The sequence below is a fragment of the Xiphophorus couchianus genome, chromosome 13 (genome assembly GCF_001444195.1).
Source record: "Xiphophorus couchianus chromosome 13, X_couchianus-1.0, whole genome shotgun sequence".
Taxonomy (NCBI): domain Eukaryota; kingdom Metazoa; phylum Chordata; class Actinopteri; order Cyprinodontiformes; family Poeciliidae; genus Xiphophorus; species Xiphophorus couchianus.
This window is the reverse complement of record NC_040240.1, coordinates 3,825,727-3,851,474: the sequence shown is the minus strand read 5'-3', so window position 1 is coordinate 3,851,474 and position 25,748 is coordinate 3,825,727. Positions and strand designations below refer to the sequence as shown.

Genomic DNA, 25,748 nt, shown 5'->3' with positions numbered 1-25,748 from the left:
CTAGTCCTGGACGAGTCAACAATGCCTTCTTGGAGTAATTTTGATAGGCCAAGACTTTCTGGGAAGGTTTACCACAGTTTCATGTTTTCTCAATTTGTAGGCTGATATATGATTGACTGATAGGTGCCAGCGACTTTGCTTCTCATCTGTTCTTGAATTTGGATGCCTTGTGAAGATGTGGTAGAGGAAATGCAATTCCAGGTTGATTAGCAACCCGGAGACTCAGTAGGGTTCCACTGTTGACAAGCCCCCCAAAAAAGGAGCATTTCCTTTGAACTGATTTTTTTCCCCAGTCCGGATAATTTCAGATTGTTTTGTTTACTACGTTATTGGGGAAAGCTACTATTTGTATGTATATTAATAGAAGTGAACCAAGTTCTTCACAGTGAAAAGTGAGACCACCCGTTTTACCAATGAACAGCTATATGGTTGTAAATGTTGGATACCTTAGGCATTAGTCCCCAACCACCGGGCTGCGCAAGAAATACTTCCGGATCTTTTATTTATCGGAGTCAATACTTACGACGCCCCCCGTCTGCTAAATATTAATTTAGTGCATATTTTCTTTGCAATTTTATGTTTGTTTTTGAGGTTTATCCCAAATGTTTTATCATATGGCAGTACTGATTTCACAATTTCCTTGCACATAACAGCTCAAAAAGGAATAGGTCATATGAGTGAGCTAGCATAAAACATTAGCATATGTAAAATATTACACCCTAAACAATGGGGATCAAGCAAATTTTTATTTCAGGCTGACACTTTTTAAATACAAAATGAAAATCAGTCATTTACGTTACTGTGACATCTTAGTCAGATTTAGGTCTTTACTTTTACTAGACCATTCCAATTAGCATGTATTCTGTGTTGCATACCTTATTGCAATCTCTTGTTTTACCTCCAAAAGGTCTTTGAGGTAAAAGACCTTTATCCACTTCGCTACACTAAGGATGGGTTAATTTGGGGACATTAATTTTAGAATATTGAGCATAATTTGGATTAGTACTGGACTTTGACTTGGCCATTCTACTGCATGAATAATAATCATCTTTATTGTCCACAGATATGGAAATTTGCCTTTGGCTTTATATTGCGAGTTAAAAATTCTCACAATAAAAAAAAAAGAAATTACAGTCAATCTTTCAAACCTACAGGTAAAACTTCACATCTGAGGTCAAGTTACTACACTTGGGATAAATAATTTCTTATAAATGTTCTCAGCTGTTCTTGCACCCTGTATCATTTTCTATAATTCTCCCAGCATCCTTTGCTTTGTGCTGACATTTTAAACTTCATTACTTCCTCTCCGACTTTTGTGCTGTGCTCCTTGGTCTCCATTTGCTCTCTGATGTTCTCGAACAAACCTCTGAAATCAAACTGAAAAATACTTTGAAAAATACTCCTCCTGTAGAGGAGGGCTCACAAATAATCCAAAGGAGCCTCTGACTGAAGTAAACAGCTGGATTAATGATTTGACTCCTGAAAGCTGCTTCAGAGCACCTTTATTTAGGTACATTAGAGTAAAGTGGGGTTACCAAACACAAAGCACTTTTGAGAGTTTTATTTGTAAAAGTATACAATTTTCATTCCTCTTAGTTTTACACTTTGTGTTTATTACATAAGATACAGACATTTGCAGCTGGAATGCAAGAAAAAAATATATATGAATGCTATCCCAAATTGCAGGTTTGGATCTTGGCAGCACATTAAGACATGAAAATAAACTAACCTCATTTTTATTTATTAGAATTCACAATTAATAAAGCCGCTGACCTCCACCTTGTATCTTTGAGACTAGCATTTCTTTTCTCCCCATACCTGGTGTAAACAGTGCGCACACGCAGACACAGTATTTATTAATAGAATCTATCCATATAAATCTTCAGAGGTTTTCCTGCAGTTCCCCTGGACCATCAAGGACACCAGGCATGAGGCGGGCATACATTAAGCCCCCCTCCTGCCTCCAGATTACCGCCCGTCCTGCTGCGTCTGGAAGAGAGCTTCGCTGTCACCTTTTTTTCTTTTCTTTTTATATTTAACAGGCATCAGCATGCGATGTTCTTCTGATGGTGTGAATCCGTCAAGGCCAGGGGGAAGCGATCCAGCTGTCCACTCTGCATTTTAACACATCCCACCCTCGGCGAGGCGCCGCCGACCCGTCGGACGTGGGCAGAGAGGAAAAGCGACGGATCCGCGGCCCGGCTCATATTCAAAAGTCTACCTTTCATCGATCGCCGCCCCGGTAACGTTTACTTTCCTCTCCGCCTTTATGCTTCCTGACAGTTTGTCGATTCCCAAACGAGACTGCTTCCACACCATCACTTATCTGGCATTAGATTATAGGAGACGCGGGGATCATTACTCGAGACGTAATAGCGCATAAAGACTGAAAAATGGTGTGTTTTGGATATGGCTCCATTGACGTTTCATCTCCAGTGATGTTTTTTTTTTCCCCCTCTTCTCTCCCAGGCCTGATGTCTAACGTTCAGCAGAGGCTTTTTCCAATAAGCCGAAAGGAGCTAATGCTGCCTCTGACCAGCGGATCAGCGCCGGGAAATTTGTTTTCAATATGGGAAAGTAGAGTTTTGACCTCTGAGTGTAACTCGGCACCATGGGCTGCTGTAATGTCATGAGTGATAATGGCTGAAAACGGCAGATCGAATCAACAGAAACATGATGGAAGGATGGATGGATGAGAGGAGGATGCCGGTGTTCACTGTCTTTGTTTCCCCTCCCCACCTCCTCTTTTCCATCCCGCTCGAAGGCTCAGTCGTCTCGCTGAATTCTAACGATCTGGATGTGAAAGTGCTGAGAACAGGACAGTGTCTGGATGCGAAACGTGCTTCTGCGTTGGCGTGGGACATCTCCGGATTCACGCCCTCCCTGTCGCAAACTGTTGAGTATCATTTCCTGCAACGATGAGGCATGAAATTTAAAAACCGATTCCCTAATAATAATGATAGTAATTTTTAAAAAAATGTATTCGAAGTATGACTATGTGCCTGAGTCAAAGCCAAAAAAAGCGTTTCAGGTCAGATACAGGGGGGTTCATGAAAATTAAAAACAATTTCACGGCGTTCTATATAAAGGAGCGCTCATTTTCTGCTACATTAGGCGCCAGAGGAGGGAAAATGTGAACGGAAGCATTCGAAAGTCTTCGAAGATAAGAAAATCATTACACTAATTCACCAGTACGACTCAACAGTTCACAGAAGGTTCTTCGTGTCTCTGAGGGACAGCTTTTGCCTTTGGCCCCGACTCGGCGGCCATCTTTGCGCTCTTCCCTCCCCGTCGGGATGCCCCTGAGTTTCATCTGACCACCTTCTTAACGGCGACCTGCTCCACTTTCTCTGCTGAAAAGGGGGGAAAAAATGAAATAAAAACAGGCGATTTAGAGATGGGAGGTACGAGATGCCAAGTAGGAAAAAAAAACAAACTTCTTTATAAGCTGCATTAATTAGAGGCGTTTTTCCTGCCAACCTGCACAGCTTTTCTACAGTAGCTAAGCAACATTTTTCTTAAGCAAGTTGTGATTAAACGCAGGTCTTGGGAACTTTGAATAAACTACATTACATTACTTTTTCAATTAACAGTAAATGTGCAGACGGAGTGCAAAACGCCAGACGTCTATTAAATCAAGGACATATGCGTTTTATATGTTAGACATATATAACGCATGACGGCTAACCCACCTGATATGATTCATTAACAAATAGTTTTCTTAAAACATTAACCTTGAAGTCTCATTATTTTTCAAAGCAGTCGCTTTTTTGCCATTAAAACAGTATTTAGAGCTACATCTCTCAGACAGGAAGACATCTATTGTTGAAATAACACGTCAACTCAAGGCACTTTACAAAAACAATAGTTAATTTGATCCAGTCTTACATTTTCCAATTGATTCTAGTTGATTCTGGTGGGTCTGCACCATGCAAAAGGCACAAAACTCAGAAAACGTTCAAAATCCGGACCTCCAGCATGTATTTTTTTTGCTAGCTTGCAACCTCCACTTCCTGTTATTAGTCATACGCAGTGTCTACTCTGGGCAAAACTGCATTTTGCATAACTTGTTAGCTCAAAATCCTTATGACAATTGGATGAAGACAGTTATTGTAAAGGAAAAACTCCCCTTAAACAGGAAGAAACCTTCAGCAGAAGCAATACCGGGCTCAGTGTGAGCGTCGTCATGCTAAGACTGAATGTGGGTTTGTGAATCCCTACTTAAATTCCAAGTACAGTTGCACTAAAAAAATAAAAATAAAAAAAAGCCAGATGAACTGACCCAGCGGTCCATTCTATATTTGAGGAAGTTAATGGCAACCTGGTTAATATCAATATCATATCACTTATTTATCCTCATAGTCTGAGCCAAGTCATTCTCAGACTGTAGGTCAACAGTTTAACTTCTTTTCTAAGTGTAGCTGATGCTACACTTAGCATTAGCTTCAGGGGACCATTCAACATGTTCGAAACAAAGTACAAACACATTTATGTGCTTAGACTGCATCCTCAGATGAAGGTATCAATAGCCTTGTTACTGTGATGCTGTGATGAGTAAGACATTGAACAACTATAAGAAGAAAAGTGAGACTTTAGGCTTCTTCCATTCATTTCTACTAGGATTTAATGCAAAGTACAATATTCTGGTGAGATTTTTGTTGAAAGAAATGGAATTGATAAAGTCTGAACGCAGAATAGATAAAAAATGTCAAGTATCCTCACCACACACAATTTCAGGTTTTGACAGAGCCACTGGCTGCAGTGGAATATAACTGGTAGTATGCTAGGCTGGTGAAGGGCATTAATTTCTTTTTTTTTTCTGCCATATTTCTCATATCAGCCATTTTTGACAGAAATCATAGCATTCTTGGGTTACAAGCCCAAAAGCAAACACTGTAAAAACAATTCCATATACCCTTAAACAAAAAAAAACAAAGGCATTCAATAACAAATCAAACTGTGAACATTGCTGCTGCTGTCTCATCTTTACACTCCGTTCAAGGTCCAGTCTGGACATCATAAGAAATCCCATTCCCTTTCTGGACTCTGAGTCCCCCCGTTGCTCCGTTTTCCTTGTGTCGGCGAGCCTACGTCTCCCACTCCTCTCATTAGTCACCTCCCCTCATGCCATGGTGACGCCGGCGTCATGCTGCCCCCGCCTCGCTCAGGCTGGCTGAGGGGAGGAGAGCGCCCCGGCCACACACCGATTCACAACCACTGTCAGAAGCAAGGCCGCTTCCAGAAAGCTGGGCAATCATCGGAATCAGCCGAGCTTTGAAATTCTGTGAACATGGGAGATGTGGAGTAACGTTACAGTGGCTAAAAAGCCCGCGGGCGTCGGGAGCACACTCTTTTACGCAAGTCTTTAGGGGAAATGGAGATGTTAAAGGACTACACTGGCGGTTCTGATTTATTTAAACCCTTAAATTGCAAATATTATGCTTCAGAGTTTTAGATGGCCGACAGAAATATGGGTTTTGGATCCACAAGGCTATTTCAAAAATGAATTTGCTATTTTAGTTGAGTGAGAGACATAACAGAAAGCTAGTTCCTCCACGGGATGAATAGTAGATATGACTGATTTTGTTATGTTTCAACTGAGGGTGATGCCTTTACTGCATCGTTTATCATTTATTGTAAAAAAAAAATTCTCGCTGTGTGAAGAAGTTTGACTAATTGTTGCCATTAACTTTAGACACAGATAAAAACTGACTGAAATGTTAGTCTTACTATTTTCTGCCATGAAAAAGTGGGGTATAATGGCACAAAAAAGTTGACCGACGAACACAAAATCCCTTCTTTTTTTTTACTTTAAAAAAATAAAAAAAACATGCATCATTTCACTTAATGTTTTATTTGACTGCCATGTAAAATCCCCCCCAAAATAAATTGAAGTTTGTGGTTGTGTGACAAAGTGGTATAAATAAATCTGAAGGCCTGTGAATATATTTGCATGGCAGCCAATTTCCTGAGTGGGACCAGTGGAAATGATGAGGCCTAGCATGCTAGCATGTGCTAAAACAGCTAAAACTGAACAATGGCCCATGGGACATTTCACATACTCTGAATGATATGGTGTTAATTTTATTCAAATGAGAAAAAGGGTTTCTAGTTTATCTATATTTACTTTAGATTTGTAGTACATATAGTCACATCTTTTCAGCTACGTTTGCTCAAAAGTACACTTTTCTAACAGCAGGAGAACGTGACCTATTCTTCTTTTCTGAATGATGCTAATGATATTGTTGTGGGCATTTTTGTAACTCCGTGTTTAAAATGAATCATTCTCGGGACACTCTTGTACAACAGACATTTGATGTTAAGTCGTTTAATCCTGGTTAAATAAAGGTTGAATGAATGAATGCAGAGCAAAAACTACAAAAAAAAAAAAGGAGAAAATCTACACCATAAAAATTAAAAATTGTAGCCCTGTCTCATAATAATGCAACAAACATTTGTTTCGTTATGATCTACATGTCCCTATACTTACAAACATCTGACTATTTTGCTCATTTCAATAAAAACTTCCATCTTTACGCTATTGATACATTTAAAAAAACATGCATATACAAATACATATATATATACATTTTTTTTTTTTTACAGACAGCATGCAGCAGCAGACTAACCTGAGGGCTCTTTGGTCTCCAGCAGACCGTCTCTATGGATGCTCAATGACCAGCAGCCGTCCCTGAAGGAAGGACAAAGCGCTAATCAGTACCTCGTCTAAAAACGCTGTGAGAGAAATAAAAACTTGAAACATATCATGCAATGTCTACAGGAAAAAGTAAAATCATGCAACTCACTTCTTTTTTTTTTTTTTGTTAAAGTTAACTCTACAGGTGAAACATTGTCAAAAAACCCTACAGTAAACAACCTTTACGCAGCAAAGAAAAAGTAAACGGCAGAAGATCTGGACACAGATTTGGCTCTGTTCACTTTTAACACTACCCTGACATATTTTGATAGAAAAAAAACAAAACAAATTATTTTTGTCCATTAAAAAAAGTGTATGATGTTGGAAGTTACTTTTTTTCTCCTCTTTACTTTTGAACTGATTTTTTTTTTTGTACTCATGATTGTAAGAATTTTTTTTTATGTCAAAAGGTTTATGTCAAAGGATAAAACACACTAAGAAATTAATAATTAAACATTTAGGGTTAGGTTACCTTTACAGTGGAGTTGTCTAGGTTATAAGCATCCTCTCCATTGCACTGCCATTACTCTCTACTAAAGTAGCCATCGCGCCAGCATCGTTCATGACAACGAGGCCTAGACCTGAATGATGGTTTGAATTCAGTTAATTTTCAAGCGGCTATAAAAGCAAATTCTCATTGACGATTACGACCACAGGTATAAGGATTGAAAAAGTCTTATACATACCCAGGCATTCAATGCTTTAGAACTCTATACACATTAGGAAGCTATCCAGGTTATTTTAGAGGTCTTACCTCTGGCTCCTTTTTAAAAAGTATAGAAAGAGAGAGAGAGAATAAGTTGTGCTCTTTTGATAATCAGTCAAGACATCATTTAGTACGGTTAAAGCCTCCAGACGTCAATACATTCATTTAGATTTAAAAAGCGCTTTTGAAGAAGGAAACAAAAGGGGAAAACCAGCTACATCTGATTGCTCGTTTAAAACCATGTTGTTGATTTTTTTTTTTTTTTAACAGGACAGGAGACAAATAAAGCCAGTTAAGGTTTCATAAAAAACAAAAAACTAAGCTTTATTGACAAACTGCTGCAAAAAACATCTTTTGGACAGATTTAGTAACCTATTTAGCCAAGCTTACACATGGAGCATAATGCATTTTTAATGGAGAGGGTACAGATACTAGTGGCAGAGTAAGTACAATTAGGATATTTTTAAAATATGTACAAGAGTTCGGATTGAGCTGCAGGATCCCTTCTCTACAGGAAGAGAAGACCCATGTGGAGATTTTTGTCCCAATCCTTCTTTTTTTTTCTTTCCTTTTTTTTGGACTTTGTGCATGCAGTTTGTATAGAGTCAAATCACAATGAAGACCTGAACTGTGTTTAAATTATCATTTACCAGCCAGATTCTCATTAAAAATAATTATTTTATTTTTCTTTTTTAGATTAAAAAAAATGAGGATATGAGGACAGTCCATCTCAACAGTGTCTATTAGGGCTATATTTCAAAACTCTACGCACAATAACAAATATTGCTGCCTAAGGCTAATTGAACAATTGTTTTAGAACTATTTAAAAAACAAACCATTATAGACAATGAATTGCACCGATTCCATTAACTTTGCTTTAGCCTTAAACTTAATTTAGGATATATTTTTTTTGGTATTGGTTTAGATATTACAGGATTTAAAAAGAAAGAAAGGGTTAAAAGGTCATTTAATAATGGTCTATATTAACAGAATTTTGAAATGTAGCCTAAGTGGGAATCTGCAACTGACCCTTAACAGGTGCTTTATGTTTAAAACAATTAAAACTGATTCTTTAGACAATTAGTTCTTGAGCCACTAATTCTACCAGAACTAACTATTCCCAAACATTGAGAAACAGAAACAATGCAAAAAAGCCAAAGAGGGGGGGAGAAAAAATATACAGCAGGAATGGGGGGAAAAAAAAGAAGAAAATAATCAAAATGGAAGTTTCACAAGGTGCCCACGAATCCTCTCTGACCAATCGGAAAGCCACTTTGGTTGGCTGGACAGGAAGTATGACAAAAAGAGGGTGGAGAGTAGGGGATGGGGTGGCGTTTGTGGTCAAATCTGGAAAAAACAGTTCCAATTTCCAGTTCCCAATTGGCTCTGTCGGGTAGAAGTCCAGTGAAAAGGGGAAACCAAAAACAAAAAAACAAAAACAAAAATAAAAATACCAACCCAAAGACAAACGGACAATTACTTTTGTCAGGCTTGTTAAAGCGAGAGCTGCCGTGGTAACGGGCGATTTATCGGGGCAACACTAAGGGTGGAGAGGGTCCGTTTCACTTCAGTACTGTCGGTAGGGGTGCTCCCGGTAAGCCGTGCTGCCGCCTCTAGAGGCGGGAGGCGCTTTCCCTGGAGCCGTCCGCTGGGTGCCGTTCCAGTCGTCCTGGGCTGGACAGGAAGTAGATGGAAAATAAAGTCAACATCAAATGGTTCAAGCACACAAATGGCCCTTTAACACGGGCGTGGCTCCACTCTACACGGCTACAAGGGGTTTCTGCTAGCAACGGCTACATGGTAACAGTTACTTATTAGGAATCCAAGAGTGAAGAGTTGGCCATAAAGCATCAGAAGACTATTGATCAGTGGTTGGTAGTGGGTGGAGTCACTCTGGGTGATGCAACCAGTGAGTGATTCCCAAACAATTTCCAAAAACTACTGAGCAGATCTGGAGTTTTTCAGCAGACTGAGCAGAACACATGACATTCATAACCCGTGCATGGTTCATTATTGGGGTTTTCCATTTCAAAACAAAATCGCAAAAAGGAAATGAGAGTTTTGTTTAGTTTCTTTTCTGTTTTTAAAACCCAAATGAAAAAATGTCCATCCATAGTTCAGCTATCTAAATCCAGCTATGCTGTTTTAATATGTAGCGATCTCGGAAATGGCACAAGTACCAGAAGAAGAGTTTGTTCATGGTAAGATCATCAGATCTCAAAGACTCAACAACAAAGTCTCTAAATAAGACACACATATCAGTGGTGAGTCTTGGGCCGTTTCTAAAGTGCTAAGTGAATACGTAATGCGCCCAGAGTTTGTGCCATAATTTCCAGTTCCAAAAGGTGCACTAACAAAACCTAAAGCAGGTCTTAGCTTGAACTATTTAAATATACATAAAGGGTAGTCTTTTTTGTAATATGTGCATTAATTTAGCTTAAGAAAAAAAAAGTACTACCTAATTTGTTTTTGTCATTTTTCAGTTTGGAAAAAAAAGAAAGAATGAACCATACACAGATTCTCCATGTCAACCATTGTGTTGCGTTTGTCATTGCGCTACTTTTCAGATTCTGGTGGTCGTCCACAACAACAACCTCACTGACCAAAGCTGCTGGGTGGTCAACAGTAATGAAAAACCACCTGAACTGGGTGGAGTGGAGCCAAGTTGAGAAGGGCCAGAACAGAAAAAACCCACCACCAAGTCAAGATTTACAGCATCAAATTTGTCCCACAAGAATTTTAGGTAAAGTTCAGAAGGAAGTTATGGAAGATTTTTGATATAATGGGCAAATTTTCAAAGTTAAGTATTCAAACATTAACTGGGAGGAGGGCAAGGAATCCAGGAAAAGACAAATGGATTGATGGACAGTTTCTTCTTTTATACTAATACAGTCAAGAAAAATAGACACAGAATTTCAACCTGACACCAGACGTTATTCACCATAATCCAAACAACAAGTCACCCACATACATAGCATGTTGTAAAAGGTTTCATACCCCAGGGGCTTTGCCACATTTCCTCATGTTCTATCCAGATACAAAGTAAACTGGAGTTAGAAGCTGCTGTGTTCACATGAGACCAACATTAAACTCTTTGTATGGCAGAAATCAAACATTAACATGATTTAGGATCTGCATTCTAGTATGCCACATTTCAGATTTCCATTTCTTAAAAACAAAACTGAGGATTTTCTTCCTACACTACTAGCACTACTGTTATGGTCTATTACATAAATTCCAAATAAATTACATTCAGGTTTATACCAAGGCTCTGCACCAGCTTAGATTTTTTCACTGGATCTAAATGACTAAAGCAAACTCAGCTCATAGAAGTCGGCTCTTACCGTATGACTCGTACGACTCGGTCGTCTCTCCGTGTCCGTAGTCGTAATACTCTGGTTCTCTGGTAGTTGCAAAAAGAGAAATGAAACAGTTGAGAAATGAAATTTTCATCTCTGCATAACATCACTAGCTGCTGACTGCAATAACCAGGGAGATGATATTTGTCTTTTACAAATGAGCTCTAATCTCAGTGCTCCATTAGACAACATCTGAGCTCAATCGAATCTTCCTAAATTCCACATGAAGAACTGAAATTGTACTTCTGATGGTTCCCGGTGTGATGCAGAGCCAACGTGGAAAAGCAGGTGAAAACCAGAGAGTCGTCTGATTCACTTACGCCTGCGGCTGGCTGTAATAGCTGTCGTAAGACTCGTAGGCTGTGTCTGTGTAGCTCTCGTCGTAACCCTGGAGACCAGAAGAAACAGAGAGAGATATAAGAGGGGCTTGTTCACCAATCCTGAGTGTCAAGATGTCCCTAGAAAACATCCTGACAGTAAAGCTGACACGATCCCTTATGCTCACATCTAGAACTGCTCTCTAGCGCGCCATCGACATAAAGCCAGCTGTTGGAAAAAAGTAGGAGTTGGAGGATTGGAAACAACTTACGTATTCGTCGTAGTTCTCTGCGCCGGCACCGGCTGTGTGCTGGTGAGCAGGGGGCGGAGCCATCCTCTGAGGTGGGCCGCCAGCCGGGGGTCTGGCGCGTGGTGCCACAGCCCCTCTGGCGGGGGCAGCGGGAGGTCCTCCTCGGCCTGCGGGGACGCCCCTCACTGCTCCGCCCCTGGCTGGGCCTCCTCGAGTCACACCTCCTCTGGCCGCAGCACCGTGAGGAGGCATCCCCCTCCCCCTGGAGGGAAACGAGGGCAGAGTGAACACGCATGGCTTTCTGCATGAGGGGAGAGCAACGGTTCAATCCAGCCAACATGTCACTTTGTTATCTGTTTAGGACCTTTTAAACTGACTACTTCATTTATTTTCTTCATAGAGAAAGCACATTATATAAAGTAGCATTATTGTTCACATGGTTTTGATTTTTAAATGTCGGGGTAGCAGGATACAGATTCACAAATGTAACTTCACATCAAATTTGCAATATGAAGCGTTTCAAAGGTGGAGGAAGGAACTAGTAGCTAACTTGCTACTGTTAGCCAAAGGTAAAATTAGCATACAAGCTAACATTAGCATTTACCATACTTCAGCTTTTATATTTTATATTGCAATCACAATCATAATTTTAACTTTGCAATAGAATGCCGTTTAAAGCACTATACATGAAGCAAGTTATTATTAGCCAACTTGCTACTGTTAGCCACTATAACAAAAATTAGCATTTTAGTAAATTTGTTTTTGCATCATGAACAGAGTATATTGCAATCAAAATAATCAACATTTTTACTATGCTATTGTTGCAATATAGATCTGCTTAAAGCATATATGGAGCAAGTCGTTGTTAGCCACTGTTAGTTTAAATTAGCTTTTAAACTAACATTAGATTTAAAGCTTTTATGTTGTTTTTTTAAAGTGAGAGTGTATTACGGTATATACTGCTTATATTACAATAACAATAATTAACTTTTTATGTTACCTTTCCAATATATCCAATATAAAGTTGTTTAAAGCTTTATACAGAGAGCAAACTCCTTACTAGCTAACATGCTACTGATAGCCACTATAATAAAATTAGCATTTAAGCTAACATTGGCAATTCAGTGGATTTTAGCTTTTATATTGGCTTTTTTTTAATAATGAATGGAGTATATTACTATATATACTGAGTATACTACATTCTCAGCAATCATAGCTTTATCATGTTAACGTTGCAATATAAAGCTACAGAGATGAGGGAAAATGCTGCTGTACATATGCCCTGAACCTTATAATGAGTGTGTAAACAGGGCTGCCCCTCTACCTGTGTGCTCCAGCAGGGGGGACACCACGGCCCCTGACAGGCATGCCCCCTCGGCCTCTGCCTCCGTGCTCCTGGCCCCCGTTCAGGTAGCTCATCTCCATGAACTGGCCCTGGCAGATATCATCCATCATATCCTGCAATAACACACACGCAGCAGAAAAACACAGAAAGAAACCGTTAGGCGCATCAGTACCGCACGTTGGAATGTGATTGTGCAAAAATCAGTAGGCGGGCTGGGGGGGAGAAAGGGGACTTGAAACAAAACAAGGGCAAAAAAAAGAGGATATACAAGAGCTTAGAGCAAGTGGGGGAAAAAAAGCCTCTGTGCCAGTGACTCAGACTGTTAAGGAGAGGAAGAACAGGGAGGTGGGGTGGGCTGGAAAGCTTCCATCCACACTCCATCCCATCATTCCATCATGCAGAAAATGTAAATCTCATCTCTCTACACAGCCTTGACAAGACTAGTGTGACTGCATCAGCAGCCACCTTATTTTATCTGCAAAACAATAAGTTGGACTGAATTAGTGAAGCGGCGTGCCTGAGCAGCGCAACTCCAGCGATGCGAGCTGCTGTTCTTTTTTCTCTCTCTCTCTCTCTGTGACCCAATCAATTCGTGTTCATTCATCAACCCCAATGCAGCCTTGTTAAAGACGGATCTGTAGACATGTAGCGCTGTGGACGGGAACACTGCGGCAGTGATCTGCTGTGGCATTTACAGCAGTAAAATATGAGGCTGCACAGATGCTAGAAGGATGTCAAATCCTCGGAATACCTGAACACAAATAATGGAGCTAAAGGACAAATTTTCTCCAACACAGCCTCACGTTTTCTATAACCGTTTCTCAAACTCCAGCTTTGTTCCACATGACAGCCCGACAGATTACAGGCTTTAATTGTTGTGACAGGTGCTGCAGGGGACAGCTCTTTACATGACAGCAATACTAACGCTGCAACTAGTTCTCTCGCTTATTCATCTTGGTTTTCTTCAGAATGAGTCTGTTGTGGCACCCTGCACAATAAGGCCCCCGCCGTTGTACAACGGTGGGGGCCCGTCAGCCCGACTCACCCTCGTTGGATTGTTACGATCCAGAGCCAAGCCCGACATGCAGACCCTCCCTGGCTCGACTGTAGCAGATAGAAACCAATAAAGCTGGTGTCAGCTCTGTGTGTGTCTGAGTTGGACATTTTCAGGCAGGGACTTTGTTGAGCGTGCAGTGATGGACAGACATGCGGGCACCGTGCTGACACGCCGAATGCAGCCCCAGTTCCTCCCTTTGAAGCCGATTGCTTCACGTTTCTGGACTGTGCCGTGGATTGTGTTTGCTCAAGGTAAACACCCACTCCATTTTCCCCAGCCTGTCTTTTCTGGGCTCCCACCTAGAGCTCTTTCCATCTATAATGCAGCAAGTCGCCCTGGTAAGGCACTGAAGCCCTGTATGAATCAGGTTTGCATGCAAACAGCTTTCAGATTCCAGCGATCAGAAAAGATGAGGTGGAATCTGAATAAAAACACATTTTGGAAAAAAAAAAAAAAAAACTTACCATTTTTAGCTTTTAGAGAAATAAAAAATAATTTAACACTAATGTACTGAGCAGCCATATTGGTATGAGGCAGGGACCAATATGGGATTCTCACTGTATGATTATGTAATATGCAATATAATATGAATTATTTTCATATTATAAAAAGAAAACGTATATAATTCAATTGTTTTTAGTTCTACTAGAGAATCAGCAATTATTCCTACTGCTGATTATTTAAAAAATGGCTGAATTTTCACATTTATAGCAACTGAAAATATTCGCCATCAGCTGAAGAATTACACTCTTCTTCCAGCCTATTAACAGGCAGTGCAGAGAGGCAGCAGGTGGGGGAGGGGCAATATTCTGTAAAAATAGAAATAAAAACCTCCAGCCATTCTGCAATCTTCTCTGGCCTGTGATTAAACATGACACCTGCAGATTTCTGAAACTCATATTTAAGACTTTTAAGACAATCTTAATGCCACCTTGAATCAAATTTATGACAGAAAAAAAACTATAGATGTAGGGAATGTTTTGGGGGGACTCTTGCTGCATTATAATCAAGCATAACAAAAACTAAGAACCCAACTTTGTGCCCAAGATGAAGCCAAAAAAGCTTGCTAGCTACCTTGCAAGGCTGTATTAGCAGCTAGCCTCAACCGCCTCGAGTGACAGGATGCATTCAAGATGTTTGCATGCGAGTCAAACTTTTGACTGCCAGAAAAGCCCCGTGAGAAAAACAAAAAACTACATAGAATATTCTAGATTAAATGGTCATGCAACAACATTTTAGACCTGTGACTGACATATTTAATGCCAACTGGATTTTTATGAATTCAACATTTTTAAGGCCTTAATTTTAGACAAGTTTAAGACCTTAAAGGATGTGCAGATTAGAAAATAGCTTACACAGTAGAAGCAGTGTTAGAGCTGAGCAAAAATATTGAACAGCAACACCATCGTGTCCAAAAACAAAAATTGCATATTAACAGCTAGGCCATTATTTATCAAGTGTGACGCAATTAAGCTCTGCAAGGCAATTCTATCTGCAGCCAGTTGGATGAACTAACTTGGCTTTATGCCCATAACTCATACAGGACTTGGAGGCCAGGACGCTGGAGCTCGTTCAGAGTCTTAGGGACACTGAGACAGTGGCAAAGAGTGAGGAAAATGTGGGTTAATCACATCTGGTTATATTGCAACCACAACATTTTTTGTATCCATTAGTAGATTCTTAATTTCTAAAACCTCAAAACTGTAATCACTTTGGTCATATGTATCATATTTCAATGTCAATCTGGTCAGACATGTTGACTTCTTGATCTTTTTTTGTGTCTTATTTTCTACCAACTAATTTTATACGCTGCAATTAAAAAAACAGTCCTGTTGATTGATGAGCCCAGGCTGGTTACCATTGCTAGCTTATTTAATACAGGTTATCTACAGGTTAATTCTTTAATGTCAAAACCACACAAATAGCAAGAGAGGCTTTCTTCCGCTGAATGAAGCAGTAACTCTACACCTCCAAATGTTTTTGACCTACTACACTTTCCCTCCCCTCACAAAGACAAATTCTGGGATTTTCGGACACATCAACAAGGACCAGCAAGATACGACTGGAATCTCTTGCTACATTTATGGTGTTTAATCTAAATATTTTGCTTTAGATGGAGCAGGGAGATAAAGAACATCAACCCAGACTTAAAGTCCTTCCACTGGCTCCCTGTAGCTCAAATAGACTTAAAAAACTAAGTTTATAAATCACTGAACAGCTTAGGACCACAATACATTAAAGATCTGCTGTTGTATCAACCTTTCAGACCTCTCAGGTCTCCTGGTTCTGGTTCCGCTGTGCATCCCCAGAACCAGAACCAAACAAGGAGAAGCAGCATTCAGCTTCTATGCACCACAAATCTGGAACAAACTTCCAGAAAACTAGAAAACAATCAAAATACTGAGTTCCTTAAAATCAAGACTAAAACCCACCTGCTTAAAGCTGCCTTTAAGTAGCACTAACATTAACATTAATCAACATTGTTTGATGTACATTTTCTTGATTTTGATGACAGCATTTGACAAAATGCAACATTTATTGGTTATTTTGTTACTGAATGATGTTTTTAATGATGTAAAGCACTTTGAACTGCCTTGCCGATGAAATGTGTTATACAAATAAACTTGTTCAAAGTAACAGAAGCAATAGATAAGATAGTTGGATTTAGTCATCAAAATGTTATTTTAAAAACAAGTAGGAATACTTACAGCTGTTTACAGTTTTTATTCCAAGTCATCACAGCCTGAGACACACCTGTCTGCTGAATGACTGTGCTATAATCACCGATTGCAGACTGAATGGAAACCTTACAGGGCAGATGTGGCTACAATGTAGCTCAGCACCAACAGGGAATGTGTGTATTACTGTAGTTTAAAGTGCTTTAGAGTCCTTAGACGTTTACAAAGGTATAAAAATACATTTCAAATTTTAGGTTTAGTTGGACAAAGACAAGAAAAATAAATAAATAAATAAATAAATAAATACCAATAATAATAATCTCACAAAGAACAAAAGTAAAAAGTCAGAGGACCAGATAATGGAACGCTTGTAGTTTGGGAGGGAGAAACTTACAGGAAACAGGAACTTCTTGACCTCCTCCATGGCGTGCGCCATGCGCAGGTAAGCGTCCGGCACGGGGGCGAACACCTCAATGAAGACGTGCAGCTCCATGGACAGGTGGGCGTACTTGGGCTCGCCGCCTTTCCTCAGTTCCTCCTCCTGAGACGAGCAACATCAGAGCAGTGTCAGCGAGCCAGAGGGGGCGCAGCCTTACTCAAATATTGCATGAATTATGCAAGCCGTTATCACATTTCATCCACCTCGGGGGCAGGAGAAGGGGTGTGATATTGCTGCTTTTACAGAGCCCAATAATCACACCGAAGTGGAAAGGTATCCTAAGCCAGATTTGCAGCGTTCTCTTTTCCTCGGCCTTACATTTGGACTTCCTGCAGGTTAGCAACATCTGGCCTTCTCCTCGTGGGAAATCCAGATGTTTTGCCATGTCGGCTACAAATGTGTGGCGTACCTTGGCTTTGTCTCTCATGGAACCCTTGCCCAGCACAGAGATCTTGGCGCCGGTCTCCTCCTGCAGACGCTTGATCGTGTTGCCCTGCGGTCCCAGGATCTTCCCCACAAAATTGAACTAAACAGAGCAACAAAGCGGAGCAAAATTAGCCTGACAATCAAAGTGAGGGCCCCTGTTAAATACCAAGAGATTGAGGGAGCAATCACTGTCAGGGGGCTCTCTGCTAAGACACACACACACTGCAGACAGAGTCGATATGATCCCCTGAGGGCTGGAGCGATGTCAGCTGCTATCATCCATGCACCGAGCCAGACTCTCCTCCTGATCAAAGGCTGCAATCTTGGTCTGAACCGAGTCATGACCGTGGATTACAATTAGCTGTCATCCACCACCGTGCTTAGAGGTAACAGATTTTTTTTTATTTTTTAAAGCAGCTTTTAAAAAGGGAGCAGTCTCTGCTTTGATTTCTGAAGCAGTTTTGGCAAATGAGCTCCATCATCTTCAACAGTGGTACATTATATACCGAATCAAACCATGTCTGGAAGATCAGACGGCCGTCACGCCCACACAAGACACGCTCAGGCTTCATGTTGATCCAACATTCAATGGAACAAATAAGGACAATAATGTTTCTAGGGCTGAAACAATAAATCGGATTAAATGTGATGAGTCGATTATTTGAATAATCGTCAACTAAATTAGAAGTCGATTAATCGTTATTTAGAGTATAAAGACCAAAACAAGGAAACTTTGATGAAGCAGTCAGAACAGAAATTAAGCCAAAGCTGTACAAAAATACATACATTTTTCATTTAAACAAAAATGTTTGTAAGCTTTACTCTGTTCTTAAGAGGCACAGTTTTAGCTTCACATGGTTTGAATTACATAAAAACCACTCCCAATAAGCAAAATCTGCAGAATGCACCCATTTTTTCCCCCAACTAATCATCTGAATAATCAATCACCAGAAAAACGATCGTTATAATAATTTGATTACTAAAATAATTTAGTTGAAGCCCTAAATGTTTCCGCCATTCTGTTTAAGGGTTAAGACTAATAGCGATATTACTAACATTTCTGAAACAAAATCAGTACAGCCAACATTTAAACCATCCTTAGCATCTCATAATATTACTGAATCGGTCTGTTTTCTCTGGAGGATATAGATACTGAGCTGATCTCAGATTTTCAAAAGGTTAACACTGAAAGCTCAAAGAAATAAATAGAGCAGCTTTCCTGTAATATGTTCAGCCTTCCTGTTACTTCCTCTAAAGATCAGGTCTTGTTCAGTTTGATTTCTTTAGAAAAATTGAGACATCTATTCATTCAGTTTCTTAAAAAAATAAAAACTGTCTGACCTTATTTAACCATCTTATGAATACAAAACAATGGCGACCTTGAAGTCATTCTTCAGTACTTCTATTAATGTAAAGAGTTCTCATCCAATTCTGGCCAACAGTAAATTTCTTAATGCATATATATATATATATGCATTAAGAAATTAATGCATATAATTTCTATATAATAATGCATATAATTACAATCACGCATATAATTTCTTAATGCATATATATATATATATTATATATATATATATATATGCATTAAGAAATTAATGCATATAATTTCTATATAATAATGCATATAATTACAATCACGCATATAATTTCTTAATGCATATATATATATATATATATATAAAAATTGCCATTTATATTAATTTTCCCTAAACTTAAAAGATATATATATATATATACATTAAGAAATTAGTTCTATCCAATGTTAAAAAATAATATTTACTTTTAGTGCTTAAAACTACATCAGAAAAATTTTTTTGTCCACAAGTAGGGCTTTTGCTGGATGATAAATTGTCCCAGTAAGTATTGCAATAAACAATATTATTGTTGTATTGACATTGTTTTCATGCAATACATTGTTAATGGCACAGTAATGAAAGTTTGCCCTCAAATATGAACATACTTTAATTTTGTAAAAACTTAACACTTAAGACATTTAAAATAGTCAAAACACACAACTAAACAAAAAACAATAAAATGAAAATAAAAATCCCTCTTACAACCAAAATTATGATGTCTGAACATCATAATTAAAACTGCCCTTAAAAAAAACTTTTAAGGGCAACAATTAATTGCTTATTGAGACAGGCTTCTCCACAATTAAAAATTTCACAACTGCTGAGGAGTTTCTGTATCTTTAGAGGGGAGATGCTACTCTTATGAGCCTCTTATTCTGAGTGCAACAGTTTAAACACACCCACTGTACTGATATAGACTAATCCACATGAAAGGCTCAACTTTAAAGGAATAGCAAGATCTGAACATGGAGGGAATCAAAATTAACCTTTTGGTCCATTTGTTGTTTGCGGTTATAGTCAGGAGTTTAGAAAGCAGAGGTCTGCACCAAACTGGGAAGCTACTGAGTAACACTTGACTTTGTGAAATTGAAACATACAAAGCCACGGTGGTCAGCTGGTAAAATCATTTGAAGGCAGTTCAAGAGCAAAGCGTCTCACCTTTGGGTACTGTTTGACAGGTATGAGCACTCGCTCCTTGAGCTTGATGTTCTTTGTTGTGAAAAGGTCCAGGTAGGTCTCAGTCTCCTTCTTCGGCTCTCCTTTCTGCACTCTATCGATTTCTGGAGAGGGGAGGAAAACTTTTTTATGCAACCAAACCGTATCGTTTGTATCGAGAGGGAATTATGGACATAGAAGAAAAAAATATATAAAAGAGCCACAAAACAGTTGAAAGATCAAACTTGAACCAGATAGTTGACAGTTTTACAAACTTTGGTCTAGAAATGAAGGGCATATTCAAAAATAAAAACACTACTGGGGGATTTTGTAATATTCAGCCTTGTTTTAATAAAGGAACAAAATCCTGGGTTAATTTGCTGATGCTTATCGAATAAGAAACATGCAATCGTTATTTTATTGTTTAACATTGTCATGACAACCCACATTGTTCTCATTACAGTGAAGCCCCTGTATTTGCATGGTTCAGGGACCAAAACCGCTTGCAAATAGCTAAAATCAGCAAATGCTTCAGACACCCTTTAAAAATTAATAACTGACTATTTTAATAGTTCAAACACTAAATAGAACTTAATATGCATTAATAAGCACAGTGGAAACCATCTTAGCACTACCACAGAAGCTAACATCTATAGTCTTCCTCATCACCACTCTTGGGGCTACAGCCAATCAGCAACAAGGATAGGCAAATGGTGCTCCTGGATTGGCTGCTACGTGAACACCAGCCAATAGTGTGTCAAGTAGCATTGACTGGGTATTTCAGGTCCCACAGAAGCATTTTTCTTTTGAATGTTTTAGAGAAAAATCCATAAATAGGTAAATTTTCCACAAATAATTTGAAGTTCTACAAATAGGCAGACGTCCACTCTGTCTTTTGATGTTGTTGCTATGGTGCATTAGGATGTTTGCATGAAAGACAGTGAAAGTTCTTCCAAGTGATATGATACGCATTTCTGACTTAAATACCACCAACAAAATATTGCACCCAACCAGTCCTTCCACAAACTCATATTGCAGATCAATATATTGTTCCAGATCCATTTGTTAAATTTTATAGATCAATTCATAATTTTAGCTGTGGGTAAGCAAAATTTTAAAAGCATTAGAGTATTTCTACAGACTCTTCAATGTAGAGAAACGATACTTTTCTCTGAAAATGGCTTTTGGTCTGCTGGCGTGGTGAAATAATTAAAAACAAACACAGAAAGCTGTTTAAATAGTTTATGGACCCCTCATCCCAGTTTTAAAGGAACTAAGGTAAATATTTAAAAAGTAAGATTTGATAAAAACTCAAAAGTAAATCACAACTTGCTTACTTTCCTTTCTTGACCCTCTTTCCTGCAACTAGTCTTGTCACCAAAACAACTTTAGCTGAAAGGTAAACCAATGCAATATGTCTACCTATGTAAGGATTTTTTTTAAAACTACATTTTTAAAGATAACACTCTAAATAATTTCAAATATCCAATATAAAAAACATTAATTAAAATGGATTATGAAGTCACTGTTAGAAAAATTGCGTTTTAATTAAATTTTTGCACTGGCAAAGGCACTTTTGCCAGTGCACTACCTGCCACTGGCAAAAGTGGCAGGTAGTGCAAACTGTCAAATGTCTTTTCAGCAATATTACAGGGAAGCATCTCTTTAACGACTGTTGTTCAAATGATTGCACTCACTCTAATTCTCACTCTAATTTATTGTTCCCTTAATTGACTTAATGCTTATTGTGACAGACTTACCTGCAACAACAAAAAGTACCTCAAAACCCCATCCAATGCCTGGCACCCACCGGTGTCACTTTTCCCAGTACAGACAAGAAGGCTGGATATTTTTCCTTTCCAATGTCATTGGACAAAAGCGTCCCATCTAAATCATATCCCATCTATGCCCATCCCACTGTTGCCAATTTAGCAACTTTGTCGCTATATTTAGCACTTTTCAGACAAAAAGAATCCCTATCCGCCAAAATTGGAAACGGCAGTCCAGGCTGTTGTAAAGAACGTGATCGGACAGAAACGTTAAAAGTTCAAAAGTAAAAAATGTTGTGGTGCACCAGTTAACTGGCCATTGACATAAAAGTGAAATTTGCTAAATAAATAGTAAAAAATATTGTATTTCTTGAAGAGACACTAATTATCAGCTGGAATAAGCCAATTGTTCCATCATTGGGTCAAATATTTAAAGACCACTTTAAATATTTAGGGTTCCAGATTTTACTTTTTCCCCAGACTTATCAAACAACATGACCAGATTTCTGTCTCAAGATTCCTTAATTAACAGAATGTACTTTAATAAACATCTTTGTTTTATTGATAGTCTCTCTTTGGGATCTTCACTTGGATACAATAAGGATAATCCCATTATTTCTTACATTTGTGACAAATTCAAAACTTCTTCATATCATTTTTCCTGTGTCCTACCATTTTTATGGTCACTTGTAAAACCATCAGTAGTGAGCATATTAAAGTGATGTTTAGTCAAAATAAGTGAGGTACTGTAACAGGACAATTCACCCCTTCATTCCCACAAGCCACTTTGTGAGTGTGTAGTGAAATCATTCCTTATTAGTTTATTTTGCAATAACTACTTTAACAAATCATAAGAGATAATCTAAAGACTTTCCTACAATCTATTCATTTAGTTCCGCTCCCTGTTTGGGCTGACTGAAACTTGGCTTGAAATCCTAACAACTGACTGACAGAAAACAGCCCTTAGCAAAAGCACTGCTCACATTTATATGCATCATAATCACATTTACTTAAAGTTAACTACAAGTAAATTAGAGAAAATATGAACTAAATACTCCATCTGGCACAGATCAATTTAGCACCCAAAAAAGTAAGGTGGAAAACAAAAGTAGTCCAAAGAAACATAATGGGGAATATATATGGCTTTATGCAAAAATATGTTTTATTTGATTCGAACTGCCTCTATCAAAGAACATGCAAAAAACCCCAAAAACATTCAGTGTCAAAGTTTGCGTGATCCAATTAATAGAAAATGCAACCAGTGCATCTCCATTAAAATTAATCTTTTTATTTTTAACAGCGTCACTGCTATGACCCTGCAGAACTTCATCATATTATATAATAATTTCAATGTACTACGTTATGTTAGGGTATTAAGAGTTCATTTTCTTCACTTGAACAGAAGTTCAAACATTAAAAAAAAATATATATATATTTTTTAAATACCGCAACAAAATTAAGTTACATAGAGACCAAAGTGAAGAACTAAAATGGGTAGAGGGGGGTGTTTCCACAACGCAGGAACTAGAACAGCAGTCCCAGATCCGCCATGGCTGCCGTCTCTGTAGAGAACGGCGGCTCACACCGGGACCTCGAGCTCATTTACACCTTAAATGACAGCCGAATCTCGGCTTTCAGATGTTGGGGTTAGCGGTGTCCTGGATACTTGACTTATATCTGTACTCTGCTGTTCAACAAAGCTGGCAGACACGTAGTGAAACCAACAGAAACACAACGACGAAGACAAAGGACGGTTTGTCTGGGAGCCATTAAAGTTTGCAAGTTTAAACTCAGCACGAGCCTCCACTGTGTGACCGACATCAGTGACTACATGTCGCAGCTGCGCGAGGGGGAAACGGAAATCCTTCAGCTTGACTACATGGAAGTGTGCGACGCTGCCCGAGGTTTAGGTTATTTTCTGTTTGAGTCATAAGTCATTAACCGCCATTTATCTTCACCACAGAGCTACAGGAGCCCTCCGCGTTAGCGCTGCAGTTTTGGGGGGGCATTCTAGGTCTTGTGCCAAAGCACACTGCGCTACAAGAGTGAAACTGTGTTCCTCTGCTCCCTCGCGCTGCTAGTCAAAGCACACGATAAAACACAAATTAGTAGTTGTCTACCTGCGCTTAAAAGTTTCATAGCGTGCGTAAATGACGAGTCCAAGCTGTCCTTCTCCGCCAGCAGTTCGGGGAGATATTTATCGTCGTTCTCCATCTTGTTGAGTTCGCAGAGGCAGTCGGTGTGGATCGTGGAAGATGAAAAAGCGTGGGGAAAACTCCAACAAGAAGACAAAAAAGTAGTCCGTTTATGTTGCTATGTCGTGCCGAGTATCCCAAGAGTAGACGGGGCTTCGCATGTGGCTTACAGTCGGACGGCTCCGCGCTTTGCCTCGTATTGGTTCCCTTCGCAGGCTGACCAACCTCTTCTCGGAAGTGCGGACTCGTTGGAAATGGGAGAACAAAAGCAGTGAAGGGTATACTACTCCAAAAAGCGGAAGTGAGCTCAGAGGGACGTGGTTCTCTGGTCTGACACCGCCTACCGCGCGTTCACTGGATTACAAGAAAGTTGAATATGAAAACTGTCTTAAGGCGGTAAAATCTACAAACACTTGATTCAGAGAGAAATGAATCATGAAAAGCTGCATAATAATTCTGTATATATAAGTGGCCAATAGGGGCGCCTCCATAAAGTTTTGTACGGGTGGCCACAATCATGGAGGTAGGGAAAATTATCTGCGTAACACTTTTAACTGGGTTATTCAAAATGCTTCATAGAAAAATAAACAGACCAATTAACTGGTTAATAATATTGGCTATAGTGACTGTAAAGGACTACAGTCATTCTGTGGCATAGAATTAAAAAGCTGTGTATCAGCATGTAGGGGTAAGGAATATTTTTTTATATTCTACAGAGAAGCATCTACCTTTTAAATAGATCGGCTCCTTCAGTAGCTTCATATATGATTGATCTGACTTAAGAAAACAACTGTCACACCAAAAACCAAATTAAATTTTTTGCAATTATATTTAGGTATTTTGCTTTGGTAAAACTTCCAAACGTTGGCACAGCAAAAAATGTTTAACATTTATTTGGTGTTGTTTTTCAAACAACCTAACTGCGTTTTAAGAATTATATTCCAAAAATCACCTGACTTGTTTGCATATACGTTTCTAAAATAGTGTAACTCTCTTAGCTTTTGACCTAGATTTTCATCCTGGTATCACTTCAAATCTGATACAAGCTCTTCCAGATAACAAAATTTGTTCTGACATAAAACTGTTATGCTTCAATGTAAATATGATACAATCATTTAAACAAAATAAAAAAACAACAACATAGGTTTCAAAGCTTGTATTTTATCATAATATGTGTTTTAAGTGTTGAACATATTTTTTTGGAAATTAATCTTTAAAACAAAGTGTAAGTTTATTCATAATTTTTTTTACCTCTGTCCAATTTTGTTTTCACAATGAGCCATTTTTAATATATGTCTCATAGCACAATAAAACACTGTGAACCAACACATCAACGAAGTATAGTTCAAAAAGTAGTTTTTTTTCTTAGTATCTTTATTGATATTTGTGTTCCATAAATACAATTACTAGAAATTTCTAGTGTGATTAGTCGAAATTGATTTTCATATTCATTGAAACGCATGTATTGTTGTATGTGGCCTTTATAGGATTAAAGAAGTGTGAAAAACATGCCATATGATGACAAACACGCTATCGATTACTGAGTTTAACTCCAGATAACAGGATATATGGATTGTGCATCACTTTTGACTGAGGCTCTCTACTGCCCCTTAGTGGTCGTCAGTGAGCACAACGACAAAAAGGATGCAACCGAAGGTTTTCCCCCTAAGCAGAGGCAGTCCTTTTCTTAACCTAATCATCCATTTTCCTCTCCTCTCACCGTATTGATTAAAATATGCTTACCTGTGAGCAAAGAGCTTTTTGAGAAGAATTACTAGGAGAAGCATTTCAAGGATTGATTTCTTCCACTCAGGCACCTGTAATGAACCTGCCTGCCTGTTCAGTGAAGCACACCGGGTCAGAGGTTGGAGCTGGCCCTTGCATACAAAGCAAGCGAAGGTCTTCCCTCCATGTTGGGCCTCTGGTATAAACAGGGGCATGCATTAAGTGCAGATGGTTGCTCCCTGAACAAACAGCTGAAAGCCTGCAGGTCATT

General features: G+C 38.9%; 1 protein-coding gene across 3 annotated transcripts; it reads right to left on the bottom strand.

Annotated features, from left to right (window-relative positions):
- Positions 1-1,487: 1,487 nt before the first annotated feature.
- On the bottom strand, positions 1,488-24,022 carry khdrbs1b (KH domain containing, RNA binding, signal transduction associated 1b). Of its 3 annotated transcripts, none has more exons than XM_028035645.1 (12): positions 23,678-24,022; positions 19,792-19,913; positions 17,259-17,375; positions 16,805-16,951; positions 12,655-12,788; positions 11,352-11,592; positions 11,083-11,150; positions 10,748-10,806; positions 10,401-10,430; positions 8,884-9,077; positions 6,630-6,691; positions 1,488-3,353 (listed from the first exon to the last, which is right to left on the bottom strand). In XM_028035645.1, exons 1-10 carry the CDS (start codon positions 23,769-23,771, stop codon positions 8,971-8,973), a joined length of 1,119 nt encoding a protein of 372 aa, XP_027891446.1. In that variant the 5' UTR covers positions 23,772-24,022; the 3' UTR covers positions 1,488-3,353; positions 6,630-6,691; positions 8,884-8,970. The 3 variants fall into 3 exon arrangements, with proteins under 3 accessions (XP_027891446.1, XP_027891445.1, XP_027891447.1); XM_028035644.1 differs by having other exon boundaries at positions 1,593-3,353; positions 7,170-9,077; XM_028035646.1 differs by lacking the exon at positions 10,401-10,430 and having other exon boundaries at positions 1,593-3,353; positions 7,170-9,077; positions 23,678-24,021.
- Between the last annotated feature and the right edge of the window lie 1,726 nt (positions 24,023-25,748).

Coding starts and splice junctions, on each gene's coding strand:
- khdrbs1b (XM_028035645.1), bottom strand. CDS start 23,771: ATGGAGAACGACGATAAATATCTCCCCGAACTGCTGGCGGAGAAGGAC. Junction 17,376..19,791: donor CTGTCAAACAGTACCCAAAG/GTGAGACGCTTT, acceptor TGCTCTGTTTAG/TTCAATTTTGTGGGGAAGAT. Junction 10,807..11,082: donor TATTACAGCCAGCCGCAGGC/GTAAGTGAATCA, acceptor TGCAACTACCAG/AGAACCAGAGTATTACGACT.